The following is a 20,893-nucleotide window of genomic DNA, read 5'->3' as shown; positions in this document are numbered from 1 at the left end:
GAATGTGCAAACTCCACACAGACAGACACCCAAGCCCAGAATTAAATGTGGGGTCCCTGGCACTGTGAGGCAGCAGTGCTAACCACTGTACCACCATGCCGCACAAAATTCACCACAGTCCAAATGATCTCCGAATCTACCAGACTGTGCCAAGAACCATACAAACGTAATAAATTGGAGCTGGAATAGGCCATTTGGTCCCTCCGTTCAGTATGATCATGACTAGTTTGCCTTTTATTTTTATCCATTTGGGGGACATGGGTGTCTCTGACTGGGTCAGCACTTATTGTCCATTCCTAGTTGCCTCTGCTCAGAGGGCAGTTGAGAGTCAACCACATTGCTGTGGTTCTGGAGTCACATGTGGGCCAGACCGGGTAAGGACGGCAGATTTCCCTCCCTAAAGGGACATTAGTGAACCAGATGGGTTTTTCCGACAATCGACAATGGTTTCATGGTCATCAGTAGATTCTTAATTCCAGATTTTGTTTAATTGAATTCAAATTCCACCATCTGCCGTGGCGGGATTCAAACCCGGATCCCCAGAACGTTAGCTGAGATTCTGAATTAATCGTCTACCGATAATACCCTTCGGCCATCGCCTCCCTCAACTTCATATTCCTGACTGTTCCCCATAATCTATTGATTCCCTGAGAGATCAAAAATCTGTTCCACCCCCCCATCTTAAGCGGGTGAAATTGGATTGGATATTTCCTCCCATTGAGGGAGGGATAATTGAAAAATCAGTCATTACAAGCTGCGCTAAACTGCCAACTAGCTGCACACAAACTGCATTCAATCAGTGTTGGCAGAAAGAAGAAAATAACTACACACAAGAGATCTAAATAACTCTACTAGATAGTTTGTTAATGGAAGTGTCTGAGTATTTTACCATTAATTCCCAACAGGCAAACCTTAAACATGTTTCATGTCCTCACAGTTGTAGCTTTGGGAACGGCACATTTGGTTCAACTTGAACAAAAAATGTTGCTTGGTGGTGCAGAACTTGATTATAGAACGAAAGTGAGACATTTTGCTGAAGTTTTTCATCTGGCACTCATCAGGACAAATGCAGGAATGCCAAATTTCAAACAATCACAACAATTTATACTGTAGGTGAAAAGATTGACTGGCGAGATGACTCTGATTGGCTGAACTATAGGCTCTGTCATAAGTCTGTGGAGGCAGAAGTCCCTTCACCAAAATGCCTTTATTTACAACTCTAACAGGAGTACACAGAGTGCTAGCAGTCAGCAGTCTCCCTTTCGGGGGTGTCAGAAGAACTGACACTCCCAGTTAAGTACAAGGCTAAGACTCCCTGTTTAGCCCAGCAATTGGGTCCTTAATCGGGGAGTTCATACTCCAATAGGCCAATCTCAATGGCCTGACTGAAGCCATAACACGCTCCCCCAAGCTACAGTTTAATTCAAAAAAGAACAAGGGTTGAACTTATTCCTTTAGTTGGCAAAGAGTGGGTCCCTGTGTATGCTGCATCTAGCAAGCATAAATGAGCAATATTATGAGTTTGGTTCATCTATCTTAAATTGATTTTCTAGTGGGGCTATTAGCAAACTCAGGATTGTTCAACAAGGGCTGCCCAATTGCAGAATCACATCTAAAAGTAGACACATTCGGGTGGATTTTCCCGTTCCACCCGCCACAGGAATTGTTCCAAGCGACGGGTGGACCATAGAAAAGTCCGCTGACCTCGGGCGGGATTTTTAGGTTTCGGGGTAAGCGCGGCTGGAAAATCCCACTCACTGTTTTGGTTTTATTACAGAAACAGGTAATATGACACAAAAGCCCAAGCAAGTGTTTATTCTCCCATCCTTCTTGATTGAAATCCATCAAGCTTAACCCCCTAGTCCCTTTTCCCTCATGTACTTAACTAGCTTCCCCTTGAATGCACCTATACTATTGCTACAAGTACTCCCTGAGGTAGCGACTCCCACATTCTCAGAATTCTCTGGGTAAAGATTGAAATAACTCCTCAGAGGCCAGGGTGTCCCTTCACCAGATTCCCTTTATTTACAAACTTATCTCCAGTCCTAGGAGTGTTTCAGGTACAAAGTCAGAATCCGAAGTGCCAGTAGCCCCAACACTCCTCAATATATACACAAGTGATCATTACCTCAATCAGGGAGCTCATACTCCAAGAGGCCAACCTCATGGGCTCCGTTCAGGTCATTACAAAATCGTTTCTTCCGAATCCCTGATTTGATTTCTGCCTGACTATTTTATACGGATGGCCTCAATAGTTTTGCTATTTCTGTTATTTATATACAGATAATTTCTAATCCACTTGCATTTGCGTTCCAATCACGCAATATACCCAACAGATATGAGTGAAAACTTTGACTAATTTCAAATTTTAAAAAAATACACAGGGTTCAGAAGCAGAGAAACAAAACATTTCACCGCGAGGTAACTCTTAATTTTTTTCAGGCTTTTCTGTAATTTTACCAGCAATCTGATTACATTAGAATGCACGGGGCTTTGTTTTTCAGTGGCTGAGCTGGTTCAGCATGATTCTTTAAAGGTTGGATGCATCACTACACACTGTAATAGGTGCTCATCCATCTGCTTAATGGAAGGATCGTGGTGAGACAGCGCAGACACTGTAAAAACGAGTACAGCAGCTGACAACAAAACCAGGCTTCGCAATAGCACGATTTTCATAGTTGTATAACTGAGCAAGTGCTCACACATGAAGCCTTTTAGTGAGTGATGCGTGTGTGACCAACCTCAGGGACTTCAAGGAAAGCACAAAGAAAATTGACACTTAATTTTACAAATGAACAATAAGCATTTATCTCCAGATTTTTTAATGTCCATTACATTCTTAAGGTTAAGAGAACAGGTGATGGGTATTAGTTGCCTCTGAACACATAGAGGATAGCTGGGATACTGGGTTGAATGGGAGGAGTGCCATGAGATTTATCAAGTCAATAAACTCTCTTCATAAAGAAAAGCTCTGTGTCTTGGTTTTGGTTTCATTAATCGACTGGATCCTGTTACCATCATGGCTGGAATTCTCCGGCCGTTCACTCCTCGCCGCCGCTGCCAAAGAGGGGCAGGAGAATCCCACTGGCATGAATGGCCGGAGAATCCCACCTCATGCTTTCTGTTGCCACATTTCTTTTAGGAATGCTCTCGTGGGCCACGGGCAGTTATTGCCCAAGCCTAATTGCATCAACATTTAAAAGTCAACCACATTGCTGTGGATCTGGAGTCACATATAGGCTAGACCAGGTAAGGACGGCAGATTTCCCTCCCTAAAGGACATTAGTGAACCGGATGGGTTTTTACAACAATCGACATCATTAGAATTTTAATTCCAGATTTTTATTGGATTCAAATTTCACCATCTGCCATGGCATGATTTGAACCCAGGTCCCTGGAGCATGACTCTGAGTTTCAATACTAGTAGCAAAAGCCACACAAGCTTTCGGAGCTCTAAGCCCCTTCTTCAGGTGAGTGGGAATTCTGTTCACAAACAGAGCATATAAAGACACGGACTCAATTTACATGAATAATGGTTGGAATGCGAATACTTACAACTAATCAAGTCTTTAAGAAACAAAACAATGTGAGTGCAGAGAGCATCAAGACAGGCTAAAAAGATGCGTATTGTCTCCAGACAAGACAGCCAGTGAAACCCTGCAGGTCCACGCAACTGTGGGAGTTACAAATAGTGTGACATGAACCCAATATCCCGGTTGAGGCCGTCCTCGTGTGTGCGGAACTTGGCTATCAGTTTCTGCTCAGCGACTCTGCGCTGTCGTGTGTCGCGAAGGCCGCCTTGGAGAACGCTTACCCGAATATCAGAGGCCGACAGAGTTTCACTGGCTGTCTTGTCTGGAGACAATACACATCTTTTTAGCCTGTCTTGATGCTCTCTCCACTCACATTGTTTTGTTTCTTAAAGACTTGATTAGTTGTAAGTATTCGCATTCCAACCATTATTCATGTAAATTGAGTCTGTGTCTTTATATGCTCTGTTTGTGAACAGAATTCCCACTCACCTGAAGAAGGGGCTTAGAGCTCCGAAAGCTTGTGTGGCTTTTGCTACCAAATAAACCTGTTGGACTTTAACCTGGTGTTGTTAAACTTCTTACTGTGTTTACCCCAGTCCAACGCCGGCATCTCCACATCATGACTTTCAATACTAGCCCAGTGACAATACCACTATGTCACTGCCTTCCCTTAATTCTTCACAGAAATGACCATCTCCTAATGAATGCAACTCCAACAACACTAAAGAAGCTCAACACCATCCTGGACAAAGCACCCCACCTGCAATCATCCACTCCCTCCACCACCGACACACACAGTGGCAGCAGTGTGTACCATCTACAAGATGCACTGCAGAAACTCATCATCTTTCCTTAGACAACACCTTCCAAACCCACGACCAATTCCATCTAGGACAAGGGCAGCAGATACATGGAAACATACATGGCTCCCCCCCAAGTCACACACCACCTTTAATTGAAAATATATCGCCGTTCCTTCACTAAGGAAGTAGTAATGAAAATGTCGCTGGGTCAAAGTAATGAAACTCCCTCCTTAACTGCACTGTGGGTGTACCTGTACCATATGGATTGTGGTTGAAGAAGGCGGATCACCACCACCTTCTCATGGGCAAGTAGGGATGGGCAATAAATGCTGGCCAGCCAGCGACAGGCGTAAAACAGAAATGAATTATAAAAAAAATAATTTTTTGTTGTTCACTATTTTTCTTATAAACCAGTTGATTATCAGGGAATATAAATGCCAGTTAATCTTTCATGACATTAATTCATTAATTAACTTCTGTACTTGAAATAAAATGCCCTTGTATGGCACCAGCTAACTATGCAGCAAGAACCATTCTCAGAGCGATGGGCAAGTGCGTTGGAGCTTATTCAGTTTTAGACCTCAGGAATCACAGCCAAGCTACCCAAATCACCCAGAACCTGATGCCAACTGAATTACTGATTTCACACAGCTCACTCATACCTCACACAAAGGGGAGGCAAGTGCAGCCTGAATCGGTAACAGTATTGCTCTGACAGTGTTGCAATAGACGGGTGCTGCCATTATTGCTTTCTGTGTTCCAAAAAAGTTTAAACAATGTGTATTTTGCAGTGGGAAAATGGTCATCCAACCTCCCATAGAGTAAGCCTCTAGCTGCAAATCAGAGCTTTCTCATTTGAAATGCACAAATAAGGAGAAGAATAAGTAAATTAAAACTGTTGTAGCCCTCATTTTAACCCCCTCCCATCCCTCAATATAAGTTGTGCGTAAGCAGGGGTTAAAATAGGGGGTGAATATTTACATCCCACTTTGTGTCATATTCCCATGGGCAACTAGTTTAACTCTCAGGACACTGAGAGCTAATCACCAGAGGTCACCCTTCCAATTCCAATTCTCTTCCCGCACTTAGTAGACATTTGTCTGTTGCCTTGAGGGGCGCCACTCCACATGAAACATGGCTGGCCAGGAGTCTCTCCTGCTCTTACTGCCAGCCATTGGAGTGTTTGGAAGGAATTTGCAGGTTGACACTCAACCTGTTTGGCTGTGTTTAGATCGCACCTTCCCTCTCATCAGAAGCTGGAGTGGGACTTGAACCCGGAGCTTCTGGCTCAGAGGCAGGGACGCTACCCACTGCGCCACAAGGAGAGGTGACAGTGGCCTCATAAAAATTCAAGTATTAGGGTCCGATGATTTAATTCAGAATAGTCACAACCTACCTTCCACAGGGAAATCTTGCACCTTTTGTTTTATTCATTTGTGGAACATGGGCATCGCTGGCTGGTTGGCATTTATTGCCCATCCCTAGTTGCCCTTGTTCAGAGGGGAGTTGAGAATCAATCACATTGCAGTGTAGGCTGATGTAGGCCAGACCAGGTAAGGACGACAGATTTCCTTTCCCAAAGGACATTAGTGAACCGGGTGGGTTTTTCTGACAATCAACAATGGTTTCATCAGAAGATGGTCATCAGAAGATTCTTAATTCCAGATTTCTTTTTACTGAATTCCATTTCCACCATTTTCTGTGGCGGGATTTGAACCCGGGTTCCCAGAACATTAGCTGAGTTTCTGGATTAATAGTCTAGCGATAATACCACGAGGCCATCACCTCCTCAGTCCATTACCTCTCCCATTCCCAGCATTCTTCCTTTCCTCCTGCCTTCCAACATCCTAGCTCATCACTTGCTATGTCTTACCTTGGTCCTGGGGTCTATGCCCTTGGGTATATAAGGTTGCCAACTCTGGTTGGATGTATTTCTGGAGGTTTTATCACTGGACCTGCCAGCTCCAAGTGAGTTCTCTACTAATAAATTCAAATATGCAAAGAAAATGAAAAACACATTTTTATTGCTCCCATGATTTCCCTGCCTGGCTTGCTCATCAGTTTGTCCTGGTTTAATGTTTAATGTCTGGAGCCTCCTGACAACTCTGGAGGGTTGGCCAGACGTGGCTTTGACCTCTCACACATCCATTTACCTTTCTCAAACTCATCTCATTATCCTTGACTTTTTCACACCAAGAGTAGCTACAACTCGGACAATTCTGCTTTCGCATGCGATACCTGTGACAAATAAGAAGCACAAAATTACTACAGTGAATATTATTTCATGTATTATTAAAATATTTTATTATTTTTATAATTAAATACAAACAGGGTCTCAACACTTAAAGACAAGTGAGAAAAGAAACACGCGCAGGATAACTCTCCATTGGATGAATCTTAAACTACAATTAATCAAAGTATGTTGCAGCATCGAAAGGGACCCATTTGGCCCCTCATGTCCATGCTAGCTCTCTGCAAGAGCAAATGACTTCATCTCAGCTCCCATGTCTTGGCTATTTTCTCTCCAGATGCTTATCCAATGCACTTTTGGCAGCCACAATTGAACCTGCCTCCAGCACATTCTCAGGTCATGCATTCCAGATCCTAACCACTGTAAACACAATGTAAATACATTGTTCCTCGTGTCATTTTTAGTTCTTTTGCCCTTCACCTTAAATTGGTGTCCTCCAGATCTCGATCCTTCTGCCAATGGGGACCACTTTCTTCCTCTCTACTCTGTCTAGGTCACTCATGATTTTGGACACCTCTGTCAGATCTCTGCTCAACCTTCTCTCAGGGAACAACCCCATCTTCTCCAATCTATCCCAGTATTGGAAGTCTGTACCCCGGCAACTATTCCCATAAACTGCTCTGCTCTCTCTATAAAACTTTCACATCCTTCCAGAAACGCTTTGTCCAGAATTCGACACTATCCCCTAGTTGAGGCCAAACCAATATCTAATATTGGGCGGTACAGTGGCCCAGTGATTAGCATTGCTGCTTCATAGCTCCAGGGACCCAGGTTCAATTCCAGCCTTGGAGTTCTCCCCATGTCTGCATGGGTTTCCTCCAGGTGCTCCGGTTTCCTCCCACAGTCCAAACATGTAAACATGTGCAAGTTAAGTGGATTGGCCGTGTTAAATTGTGTGTGTGTGCGTGCGTGCATGCGTGCCCATGTGTCTGTGTGCATGTGTGTGCATGTGTGTGTGTGTGCCCTGCCATCCCATTCTGGGTGTACCCTGCCTAATGCCCACTGCCTGTCAGGATTGGCTCCGATAGACACCCCACCATCCTGAATTGAAGTAAGTGGTGAACTTCCTTGCCTTTCCACTCTATGCGTACATTTATAAAGCTCGATAGTGTGAATGCAGATCACTGTCTGACTAGATGACAGTCGAGCAGTTTGGGAATTGGAGGGCATTGTGTTCAATTCTCATGATTTTCAAGTCTACAAATAGATTGGAATCATTGCCAGTGCTTCCCTGTGTACCTCAGTGAGTAGTTCCATCATATAATGCTCTGTGTCAGAACCGCTAAAGTGTGAATTTCACCTATATAATGGGAAACTACTTCCTCAAATAATTTGGGACCAAGCTTTGTCTCAGGCGATGGTGGAATACAGGCAGAATCCGATCAGCGCCTTGTTATATACAACATTAGATATTCATTTCCGTTGCAGTAGAACGGATGGCGAGTATGATAGTGCCCATGTTGCCACTGCCTGGTACAAATTTCTAACCCTTTGACTCTTACAGGGCAACTGTAATGACTTTAATCAGGCGATTGAGGTGGGCCTGTTAGAATATGAACTGCCTGATTAAGGGCCAAATTGGTGGGCCTCTTGCTTTATATTTAACCAGGCGTGTCAGTTCCTCTGGCACTCCTAGTGTAGGCTGCTAACTGAGAGCACTCTGTATGCTGCTGTCAGACTTGTAGATAAAGGGACTTTGGTGAAGGGACTTCTGCCTCCGAGGACTTATTACAGCAACACACCAAGTTCAAGACAAATGATGGCGAGCTATGTACTAAACTGCCAGCACACAAAAACCACTGAACTGAATTTTTACAGACATAGATCGAATGACCACACTCCTGTGATAATTAGACTCTGCTTGGTCAGTTTTCCTGGGCATGGTTTTACACCACAAATTGCCCCCAGCTTGCACTAAACTGGAACTTTTTACTCTAACAGACTAAAGAAACAAAGAAAACTTACTACATAGAAGGAGGCAGTTCAGCCCATCATGTTGGTGCTAACCTAATCCCACTTACCAGCTCTCAGTGCAGGGCCTCCACATGTCCTGGCATCTGAAGTGTATAGTCAAATGTTTTTTTAATTGTAAAGAGGGTTTCTGCTTCTTCCACCGTTTCCGGCAGTGAGTTTCAGAGACCCATCACCCTCTGGCTGAAACAATTTCTCCTTGACTCCCCTCTCATGCTTCTGTCAATTGCTAATGCAATTAAATACAGGCTTTAAGTTGGTGATTAAGAGGAGCTGTCCTCAAATGGGGAAGGATTATGGAATCATTACATGGGTATATAAGCTCTGGGAGGAACTGGGTGAGTCTGTGACTCTACTTCGCTGCCTTGGAAATGAACCTGTTTTAAAGTACAGGCCAGCTTCAGACCCACTCTGCCTCAACATACAACCACCACCTGTAAGTTCCCCTCCAAGCCACTCACCATCCTGACTTGGAAAGATATCGTTGTTCCTTCACAGTTGCTGGGTCAAAATCCTGGAATTCCCTCCCTGATGGCATAGTGGGTCAACCCACAGAACATGGACTGCACCGACTCAAGAAGGCAGCTTCTCAAGGGCAACTAGGGATGGGCAATAAATGCTGGCCATGTCCCACGAATAAATTTTTAAAAATACAATAACTGGGATTAGCATCAATTGTTTAACGTCCCTGGTAATCGACTTCTTTGCTGGGGGAAATAGGTCTTTCTATCCATTCTGTGCGACTGGTACGGGAAATTATGAACTGTCACCCCGTTGTAGAAAGACAGTGACCAGAATGTTCCAGCTGCTGATGCTGGTTGGATTCTCCAGTCCTGCTGCAATGAACGGAGGTTTGGCTGAGCGCCAGATTCTCCAGCCTAGCTTGCAGCAGGAACGGCGGAAAACTCAATCCATTATCTTCACAAGGTGAAGGTGAAGTATATTGTTGGAACAGAATTCATAGAATCACAGAATCCCTACAGTGCAGAATGAGGCCATTCAGCCCATCGAGGCTGCACTCACGACAATCCCACCTAGGTCCTATCCCCGTAACTCCCCAGACACCCTGCTAATCCCCCTGACACTAAGGGGCAATTTAGCATGGCCAGCCAACTTAACTCGCACATCTTTGGAATGTGTGAGGAAACCCATGCAGACATGGGGAGAATGTGCAGACTCCGCACAGACAATCACCCAAACTGGGAATCGAACCCAGGTCCCTGGCGCTGTGAGGCAGCAGTGCTAACTACTGTGCTACCGTGCTGCCCTATTCAGAATTCAGGTAGCCATGTTTCACTTCTAACTGTAGTTTATCCTGAAGTGCTGTCTCTTGGATAAGCTGCTGATCTGAGACCCTGTCTACACTTTCAGGGCGATGTAATAGATCCTATGACACTGTTTCATCGGAAACCAGGGGAATTCTCCCTGGTGCCCCGGGAATATTTATCCCTCAATAAACGTCAGTAAAAGCTGAATGCCTGATCATTATAGAGTCATAGAGGTTTACAGCATGGAAACTGGCCCTTCGGCCCAACTTATCCATGCTGCCCTTTTTTTTTTAAACCCCTAAGCTAGTCCCAATTGCCCATGTTTGGTCCATATCCCTCTATACCCAACTTACCCATGTAACTGTCTAAACGCTTTTTAAAAGACAAAATTGTACCCGCCTCTACCACTAGCTCTGGCAGCTCGTTCCAGACACTTGCCACCCTCTGTGTGAAAAAATTCTCCTCTGGACCCTTTTGTATCTCTCCCCTCACCTTAAACCTAAGCCCCCTAGTTCTAGACTCCCCTATCTTTGGGAAAAGATATTGACTGTCTAGCTGATCTATGCCCCTCAATATTTTATAGACCTCTATAAGATCACCCCTCAGCCTTCTACGCTCCAGAGAAAAAAGTCCCAGTCTATCCAGCGTCTCCTTATAATGCAAACCATCAAGTCCCGGTAGCATCCTAGTAAATCTCTTCTGCACTCTTTCTAGTCTAATAATATCCTTTCTATAATAGGATGACCAGAACTGTACACAGTATTCCAGTTGTGGCCTTACCAATGTCTTGTACAACTTCAACAAGACGTCCCAACTCCTGTATTCAATGTTCTGACCAATGAAACCAAGCATGCTGAATGCCTTCTTCACCACTCTGTCTACCTGTGACTCCACTTTCAAGGAGCTATGAACATGTACCCCTAGATCTCTTTGTTCTGTAACTCTCCCCAACGCCCTACCATTAACTGAGTAAGTCCTGCCCTGGTTCAATCTACCAAAATGCATTATCTTGCATTTATCTAAATTAAACTCCATCTGCCATTCGTCAGCCCACTGGCCCAATTGATCAAGATCCCATTGCAATCCTAGATAACTTTCCTCACTGTCCACTATGCCACCAATCTTGGCGTCATCTGCAAACTTACTAACCATGCCTCCTATATTCTCATCCAAATCGTTAATATAAATGACAAATAACAGTGGACCCAGCACTGATCCCTGAGGCACACCGCTGGTCACAGGCCTCCAGTTTGAAAAACGACCCTCTACAATCACCCTCTGTCTTCTGTCATCAAGCCAATTTTGTAACCATTTAGCTACCTCACCCTGGATCCCGTGAGATTTAACCTTATGCAACAGCCTACCATGCGCTATCTTGTCAAATGCCTTGCTAAAGTCCATGTAGACAACATCAACTGCACTGCCCTCATCTACCTTCTTGGTTACCCCTTCAAAAAACTCAATCAAATTATCTCCTAGTGCTTTTGTTGGAGCTTCCTGTGTGCAAATTGGTTATTGCATTTCTTACATTACAATAGTGACTACACTTGAGAAGTACTTCAGTGGATCTGAAGCACTTTGGGACATCTTATGCCTTTTTAAAAATTAATTCATGGAACAAGGGCATTGCTGGCTGGGCCACCATTTCTTGCCCATCCCTAGTCGCCCTTGAACTGAGTGACTTGCTAGGCCATTTCAGAGGGGCAGTTGAAAGTCAACCACATTGCTGTGGGTCTGGAGTCACATGTAGGCCAGACCGGGTAAGGACAGCAGATTTCCTTCCCTAAAGGACATTAGTGAACCAGATGGATTTTCCGACAATTGACAATGGTTTCGTGGTCATCCGTAGATTCTTAATTCTAGATATTTTTTATTGAATTCAAATTCCATCATCTGCCGTGGCAGGAATCATAGAATCATAGAATCCTACAGTGCAGGAGACCATTCGGCCCATCAAGTCCGCACCGACTACAATCCCACCCAGGCCCCATCCCCGTAACCCGCATATTTACCCCGCTATTCCCTCTAACCTATGCATCCCGAGACACTAAGGGGCAATTTAGCACGGGCCAATCCACCTAACCCGCACATCTTTGGACTGTGGGAGGAAATCGGAGCACCCGGAAGAAACACACGCAGACACGGGGAGAACGTGCAGACTCCACACAGACAGTGACCCAAGCCGGGAATCAAACCTGGGTCCCTGGAGCTGTAAGGCAGCAGTGCTAACCACTGTGCCACCCGGAGCCCCAGAACATTTGCTGAGTTTCTGGATTAATAGTCCAGCGATAATACCACTAGGCCATCGCCTCCCCTAAAAAGGCACTATGTAAATGTAAGTTATTTATTTTGTTCTTTAGGTGACCTGGTAGTGCCATTTCTGTAAAGGAATGTTTCCACCCCACTGCCCAGGTACATCTCACCTTGAGACATGTACAGCAATCAGACGGAGTGTCACATTTGCTCCTCATGTTGTTACTGGAGGTCCACGCTCACCTGTACATGATGCTTTGCAAAATGGAGGCAAATGGGGTGATACCAATGCCGGCTCCAATCAGCACTGCGTGTTCTGAGGTGAAGATTGTCCTAGTTGGTGTTCCGTACGGACCATCAATGTAACACTGGTGAGGATCACAATTCATTAATGGATTTACTTTTAAATAGAAAAAGATACCAAAAATACACCATTCCTGAATATACAGACAAACTATTTGTCTGAAATCAAAGCAACATTTCAGATCTCTCCCATTTTTTCAAGAACATTTGAAAGCTCTCCCGCAATCCTTCACCTTTTAACAAGCAGTTGTAGATTCGATAGTTTGTGAGGTTTCAGAAAGACATGAATACGGCGCTTCTGTACTTTATTTCCAAATGTTAATTTCTCAGCTCTTCTCACATTCCCCTCCTTTTCCTCGAGATGTTGAATTTCAGCTCAGGGTTTGTGACTATAGGAGGAATCACTTCCTTCTTCCTAACACCCAATCAGCGGGATCTTCAATGAATCAATCTTGCCTTTGTTACCTTGGGACGTGATTATTCCAATGCATTGCTGGCTGGTCTCCCACATCCTGGGGGCACGTGGGGTGGCACAGTGGTTAGCACTACTGCCTCACAGCGCCAGGGACATGGGTTCAAGTCCGGCCTCGGGTTACTGTCCGTGTGGAGTTTGCACATTCTTCCCGTGTCTGTGTGGGTTTCCTCCGGGTGATCTGATTTCCTCCCACAGTCCAAAGGTGTGTGTATTAGGTTGATTGGCCATGCTAAATTAACCCTAGTGTCAGGGGGATTAGCAGAGTAAATATGAGGGGTTGTGGCAATAGGGCCTGGGCAGGGTTGTGGTCAGTGCAGATTCAATGGGCCGAACGAGCTCATTCTGCACAGTAGATATTCCATGATTCTATCCTCTCTAAACGTGAGGTCACCCAAACTTCTGCTGCCATATCTTTAACTTGTACCAAGCCCTGTTTAACTATCACCCCCGTGCTCACTGATCTACACTGGCTCCCCAACAAGCAATGCCCCAGTTTTTAAATTCTCCTTATTAAACTTTTCCAGGGCCTTCGTATCTCTGTAACTTCCCCCAACCTACCAGCCTCTTGAGATAGAAACATAGAAATTAGAAGCAGGAGTAGACCTCAGCCCTTTGAGCAGATATCTGCACTCCTCTGATTCAGGCCTCTGAACATCCTGGGTTTTAATCACTTCACCATTGGTGGCCTTGCCTACAGTTGCCATGGCGCTGAGTTCTGGAATACTCTCTCTATCTCCCTTTCCTCTTAAGACACTCTGTAAAACCTATCTCTGATCAAACTGTCAGCCTAATATCCCCTTATGTATATTTTGTTTCATATTTTGTTTTATAATGCTCATGTGAAGCACCTTGGAATGTTTATTACAAAAATGGTGCGAAATAAAAATAAGTTGTTGTTGTGAAAAATATCATATCCAACCCTGAGTCTTGATTATCCACATTCATGCTGTTGATTTTCTGTAAATTCTGGAAATATTACTGGTAATTAAATGTGTATAAGCTCATATCTTGTGCAAAGTACAAAATCAGCCTCAAGCAAACATAAACGGGCTTTTAGATAGGCTCATGAATAAAGAAGGAATAGAGGGATATGGACCAAGGGCTGGCAGAAGGGATTAGTTCAATCTGGCATCATGTTCAGCACAACATCGTGGGCCGAAGGGCCTGTTCCTGTGCTGTACTGTTCTATGTTCTCTAATCTATGATTAACATCTTACGGTGGCACAGTGGTTAGCACTGCTGCCTCACAGCGCCGGGGACCCAGGTTCGATTCCGGCCTTGGGTCACTGCCTGTGTGGAGTTTGCACGTTCTCCCCGTGTCTGCGTGGGTTTCCTCCGGGTGCTCCGGTTTCCTCCCACAATCTGAAAGACGTGCTGGTTAGGGTGCATTGACCCAAACAGGCGCCGGAGTGTGGTGACTAGGGGAATTTCACAGTAACTTCATTGCAGTGTTAATGTGAGCCTTACTTGTGATTAATAAATATAAATGACAGCAGTGGCAATGCCCAAAAGTGATATATTGCATACAAAGTAATTGAAATGCACTTTAAACAACTACTTGGAATGTTCGGTTTTACCTTGATGTTGCAGTATCGATGATTGTCACTCAGCTTTGTGGAGACCTTAAGAAGAAAAGAGGATTAATTACCAAGCTAGTTGTATATTCAACGACACTCCGCTACCCAGTTTCCTCCCCTCCTTCCCTGAAGGTGCTGATTCAGGTCTTAATCATTGGGTGCCAGCAATCTTCCAGCACAGAGTAGATCTTTTTTCTCACCCTGCCAGTCAAGAGAATATCAGAGCTAGGGCTGATTCTGACTCCGTCACTCCCTCCACCTGACCAGAGAGTGCCCAGCACTCAGGACGAGTGTAATCAGCAGCGCGTTTCCTTGCCCGCGTTTGACCTGATGCCATTGAGTCAAGCAATGAGGACTCGCAAGAGAGCTGCCTTCCACCTCCGCCAGTGGAACAGGACATAATCGTGATAATGGAGACTGCGACTTTGACAATAAGATGTCATGCGGTGAGGATGACCATGTTAGGCTCTTGCTTGACTAACCTGTGGAACCACTCTCCCAATTTTGCCACAAGTTCCCCAGACGTTAGTGAAGGGAACATGTGGGGTCAACAGGAGGTGCCTTTTGAGTGGTGCCCAGGCCGATGCCAGGTGGTCTGTCCAGTTTTATTCTTATTGGACATTTTTGCAGCAGTTTTTTTCTAGATCATTTGAAGGTTAGTTAAGAGACAGCCCCATTTTTATGTGTCTGGAGTCATACTTAGGGCTGACCCAGGAAGGACAGCAGATTTCCTTCCTTGAAGAGTATTGTGAACCAGACGAATTTTTACGACAATCTGCTAATTTCATGGTCATTATTACAGATGTTGGGGGATCTGTAATTTCATTACAGATGTTGGGGGATCGGTTTCACTCAGTTGGCTGGACGGTTGGTTCGTGATGCAGAGCGACACCAACAGCGCGGATTCAATTCCCGCACTGGCCAAGGTTATCCACAAAGGTCCCATCTTCTCAACTTTGCCCCTCGCCTGAGGTGTAATGACCCTCAGATTAAATCACCACCTGGGACTAAGGTGGAGCACATTCCTGATATTAGATACAATGTTTATTCCCATTTTATTTAATTGAATTTAAATTCCCTAGCTGCTGTGGAGGGATTTGATCATTCGTCCAGGCCTCTGGATGACTAGCCCAGTGACTATGTCATTGTTCCCATGTATATATTTTTGATAACTAATAAACAAAAACATTCAAAGAAAATGAAAAAAAAAGGCCCCATCTGCTTTTTCAGGTAAATATAACAGATCCCACAAGACCATCTACAAGGCACAAGTTAAGTTAAAGTTTTATTTATTGGTCACAAGTAGGCTTACATTAACACTGCAATGAAGTTACTGTGAAACTCCCCTAGTCGCCACAGTCCGGCACCTGTTCGGGTCAAAGCACCTAACCATCACGTCTTTCAGACTGTGGGAGGAAACCGGAGCACCCGGAGGACTGTGCCACCATGCCGTGTGTGATGAAACACTCTCCATTTGCCTGGATGAGTGCAGCTCCAACAACACTCAAGACATTTGACACCATCCAGGAGTAAGTAGCCCACTAGATTGGTATCCCATCCGCACAGAGGCAGCAGTGTGTACCATCTACAGGATGTTCTGTAGCGACTCACCAAGGCTCTTTCAACAGCACCTTCCAAACCCGTGACCTCTCCCACTTAGAAGGATGAGGGCAGCAGATACCTGGGAACACCAGGTCCCCTCCAAGCCACTCATCATCCTTACTCGGAAATATATCGCCGTTCTTTCACGGTCACTGAGTCAAAATCCTCCCAAGTAGCACTGTGAGTGTACCTACACCACAGGGACTACAGCGGTTCAAGAAGGCGGCTTGCCACCACCTTCTCAAGGGCAATTAGGGATGGGCAATAAATGCTGGTCAAGCCAGCGATGCCCTTGTCCCATGAATGATTTTTTTTTAACATGAAGAAGAGCAGGGAAACTCTTCCAGATGTCCTGGCCGATATTTATCTCTCAGGGGACAACACCAAAGCAGATGATCTGATGATTATCACTTGGCTGTTTGTTGGAGTTTGCGGTGCACAAATTTTCTGCCACATTCTCTGTACGACAGCAAAAAAAAGCATCTTAATGGCTGTAGAACACTTTTGGATGTCCGGAGGCTATGAAAGATGCTATATAAATGTAAATTCTTTCTTCGCTCTGCAGGTCATCTCAAGGCTGGTCTTGAGCATCACCTTGTGGATAACTCCAAGATGACAGGCGCAGAAAGGAATGGCGTGCAATGCTCTAACAACAAAGCGAGGGGAGATAACTTAATTAAAAATGCGCTGGAGATAAAGAATGATAATTAATATGCAGGCATGAAAGCAGTTCATGGTGTCAATCCAGGCAGGAACAGTGTGCAGTTGGAGATAAAGTTACTTTGCCACAAGGCTGATAAATTTAACAAATCTTCAAATAAGCATCTCGGCAGCCTTTGGCATCTCCACGTTCCAGATTAATTAATGTTTTCTTTTCTACTTATTTATATCATTAGCAACTTGCAACAATAACTGAAAAAAAGAGAAAAGCAGGCATTTAGAGGGCGGATGAGTCATGGAAACATAGAAACTAGAAGCAGGAGTAGGTCATTCGGCCTTCCGAGCCTGCTCCACCATTCATTTGGATCATGGCTGATCATGAAAATCAGTATCCTTATTCCACCTTCCCCCCATATCCCTAGATCCCTTTAGCCCCAAACAGCATCCTACCTAGACTCTCCCCTCCACCCTATCTCTGTAACCCCACACATTTACCATGGCTAATCCCCCCTAACCTACATATCTTTGGACATTAAAGGGCAATTTAGCATGGACAATCTGCCTAACCTGCACATCTCTCCAATTAGCCCCCACACTCTCTCTCCCGTTATCCCTGCAAATTTTCCCCCTTCCAGTACTTCTCCAATTGCCCCTTTTGAAAGTTCCTATTGAATCTGCTTCCACCGCCCTTTCAGGCAGCGCCTTCCAGCTCACAACAACTGGTTGTGTGTCAAAACTAAAATTCTCCTCATCTCCCCCCCTCTGGTTCTTTTCCCGATTCTCTTCAATCTGTGTCCTGTCTGGTTACCGAGCCTCCTGTCACTGGAAACACTTGCTCCTCATTCACTCCATCCAAACCACCTCCTTCCCCCTCGTGATTCTGAACGCCTCGATTCAATCTCCCCCTTAACCTTCTCTGCTCCGAGGGGAACAATCCCAGCTTCTCCCCATCTCTCCGGTTGAACTGAGGCCCCCTCAGCCCCGGAGGATGGGAGGAAACCGGAGCACCTGGAGAAAACTCACGTAGACGCAGGGAAAATGTGCAAACTCCACACAGTCACCCGAGGCCGGAATCAAACCCGGATCCCTGGCACTGTGAGGCAGCAATGCTAACAACTGTGCCACCGTGCTGACCAAGTCCGAGTCCAGATGCCATCATGCGACATTCTTCTGCCCATGTTGTGACGTCTCCAACATTAGGGTTGCTAAGCTACAATATGTTTCCCTGCCACCCATCCCCAGCAACCTCATTCCATTCCCTAAATCTCTTTCCGTTTCTAAATCCCTTTCCCTGCTGACTTTGCCCAAAATAAATTCTGAGAGATTTAAGTGAATTCATGCACTGTCCAGATTCACTGAGGCTAAACAAACTTCAACACCTCCTAGCGGGGCGGCACGGTAGCACAGTGGTTAGCACTGCTGCTTCACAGCTCCAGGGATCTGGGTTTGATTCCCGGCTTGGGTCACTGTCTGCGTGGAGTTTGCACATTCTCCTCGTGTCTGCGTGGGTTTCCTCCGGGTGCTCCGGTTTCCTCCCACAGTCCAAAGATGTGCGGGTTAGGATGATTGGCCATGCTAAAATTGCCCCTTAGTGTCCTGAGATGCGTAGGTTCGAGGGATTAGCGGGTAAATGTGTAGGGATATGGGAGCAGGGCCTGGGTGGGATTGTGGTTGGTGCAGACTCAATGGGCCGAATGGCCTGTTTCTGCACTGTAGGGTTTCTATGATTTCTTTCTATGATTCAGCCCTGCAATCTCCAAGAACAAGCAGCCATGTCTAGGGATTACCATCACCTTCAAGTTTCCCTCCAAGTCGCATACCATGCTGCCTTGGCTATATATTGCCCTTCCTTCATCACTGCTGGATCAAAAGCCCAGAATCCCCAACTAAACACCATTGGTTGATGGCGTTCAAGGTGAAGGTTCACCTCCACCTCCTCAGTCACGGGCAGTAAATGTTGCCTTGGCAAAGTCTCCAGAACGAAAGGAAAAGAGATTCTGGCCATGAGGGTTGTCATAGTGTTAAAGTACGGATCAGAAACCCCAAAGTATGTGATGAGGCCTGACTAGTTTTTGTTTTGGCATTAGTCTGAGGATAAAGTCTCAAAGGTAGGGGAGTCTAAAACTAGAGGGCATAGGTTTAAGGTGGGAGGAGAGAAATACAAAAGGGTCCAGGGGAGCAATTTTTTTCACTCAGAGGATGGTGAGTGTCTGGAACAAGCTGCCAGAGGCAGTAGTAGAGGTGGGTACAATTTTGTCTTTTAAAAACCATTTAGACGGTTACATGGGTAAGATTGGTACAGAAAGTTGTGGGCCAAATGCGGGCAATTGGGACTAGCTTGGTGGTAAAAACTGGGCAGCATGGACAAGTTGGGCTGAAGGACCTGTTTCCATGCTATAACCTCTATGACTGTGACACTAAGATGTTCCACTCCTGGTGTGATATTATTGACTCACTTGGAAACTTTAATCAATACAAACTTTATTTTAACAATACAGTTTAACTACAACGAATGAATTAGCTTAACTTTTATCAATTGAAATATTTAAACACGACAAGGTAAAATTCTTAACTGCTAACCTATCTCTATTAGTTCCAAATGAAGCGATATTCCTTTTACAGACTTAAAACCCCTCTTCAAAATCAGTTAGCAAACAACACAGGCTTAGGTGCTTGTACTTGTTAACAGTCCTAGACCTTCCTAACACCTTTAGAGAGAGAGAGAGACAGAGAGACACCTGTCTTCTGATAGCTCCAAAACAGCAGCCTCTACAGAGAGAGAGAGAGACACCTCTTGCTTCTTTCAGAACCCAGCAGTAACTACCTGCTTTTCCCCATGAGCTTAGCTCCTCCCCTTAAGTACATGACTTTGTCAATCAACCTACTCTGAAACCCCAGGGGAAAAACCAAATAAACACAAATACATGAATTCAGATTAAAACAAGCACATCCTGAGCTAAAATCAATCATTAGCCTGCATTCTCAGCATGTGAGCTGCCTGGTACCCAGACAAATTGGCACCATTCAAAACAGCTGAACTTTAAACATACCCCCCACAAGAAACATGAAAGGCACAGTGTCATCGCAACTGTTAACCTGACTCTTCCCTGAGCCAATCACTAACTCTGTGCAGGGGTCACTGCACAGTTGTCGAGAGTTGTTTTGACAGGGTTATTCCACCCTCCTCCTCCTTACTGTTCCATTCCTCCCATTTTGATTTTCTCCAGCCCCACCAAAGTGTTCCTCCAGCCTGACAGCGTTGGAGGGTCCCATTCCGAACCTTGACGTGTCCTCCTCCTTGAAATGTTAACTTGAACATGAGAGACGGAAGTCTGGGGAATCGTCACTCACACACGATTGTCCTGGTCTGGCCACTTAATGGCCAGAGGCCAGGTTTGCCAACCATCCATTGGATAGCCTCTCAAAGTGAATCATGGACCATCTAGCTTGAAAGAAGCATAGCTAGCAGGATACCGTGAGAGGTGAGAGCCAGGGCACTTCAAAATGGAGGCTCTGTCTCTCCAATGTTTTTGAATTGGACCACAAGTAATAGTCTTTGCAGTCAGGCCACCACTGAGGAGGTGGGAAGGGGGGATGGGGGGGGGACTGTTGATGGGGGTGGGTTGCCCTTCTACAGGACAACTTGCACCACAGTTCACAGAATGGCTTCCAGGCTTACCTGAAACACAGGCCTCCTCAGTCTGCCTACTGACCCCCATCGCCTCAGTGAACCTTGGAAATCCCAGCCTGTCTCTTTCAATTTGTCTAACATGGCTGTTAATGAGTTAAATTGGCTACTGGGTCATGCACAACCGGGTCATAGAGGTTTACAGCATGGAAACAGGCCCTTCGGCCCAACTTGTCCATGTCGCCCTTTCATTTTAACCCCTAAGCTAATCCCAATTGCCCGCATTTGGCCCATATCCCTCTATACCCATCTTACCCATGTAACTGTCCAAATGCTTTTTAAAAGACAAAATTGTACCCGCCTCTACTCCTAGCTCTGGCAGCTTGTTCCAGACATTCACCACCCTTTGTGTGAAAAAACTGCCCCTCTGGACCCTTTTGTATCTCTACCCTCTCACCTTAAAACTATGCCCTCTAGTTTTAGACTCCCCTACCTTTGGGAAAAGATATTGCTGTCCAGCTGATCTATGCCCCTCAATATTTTATAGACCTCTATAAGATCATCCCTCC

At 45.2% G+C, this 20,893-nt stretch overlaps 1 protein-coding gene across 1 annotated transcript in view; it reads right to left on the bottom strand.

Annotated features, from left to right (window-relative positions):
- The window catches only part of nox5 (NADPH oxidase, EF-hand calcium binding domain 5), a 71,349-nt gene that overhangs the window by 16,352 nt on the left and 34,104 nt on the right, over positions 1-20,893 (bottom strand). Inside the window, exons 12-14 of the mRNA XM_078241245.1 lie at positions 14,435-14,479; positions 12,323-12,447; positions 6,490-6,574 (exon numbers count right to left, since the gene is read on the bottom strand). Coding sequence (XP_078097371.1) covers positions 6,490-6,574; positions 12,323-12,447; positions 14,435-14,479 — 255 coding nt within the window. The remainder of the gene's footprint in view (positions 1-6,489; positions 6,575-12,322; positions 12,448-14,434; positions 14,480-20,893) is intronic.

This window comes from Mustelus asterias, chromosome 24 (assembly GCF_964213995.1).
Source record: "Mustelus asterias chromosome 24, sMusAst1.hap1.1, whole genome shotgun sequence".
NCBI lineage: Eukaryota > Metazoa > Chordata > Chondrichthyes > Carcharhiniformes > Triakidae > Mustelus > Mustelus asterias.
The sequence above is the reverse complement of the archived record's forward strand: the minus strand, read 5'-3'. Positions and strand labels throughout refer to the sequence as shown.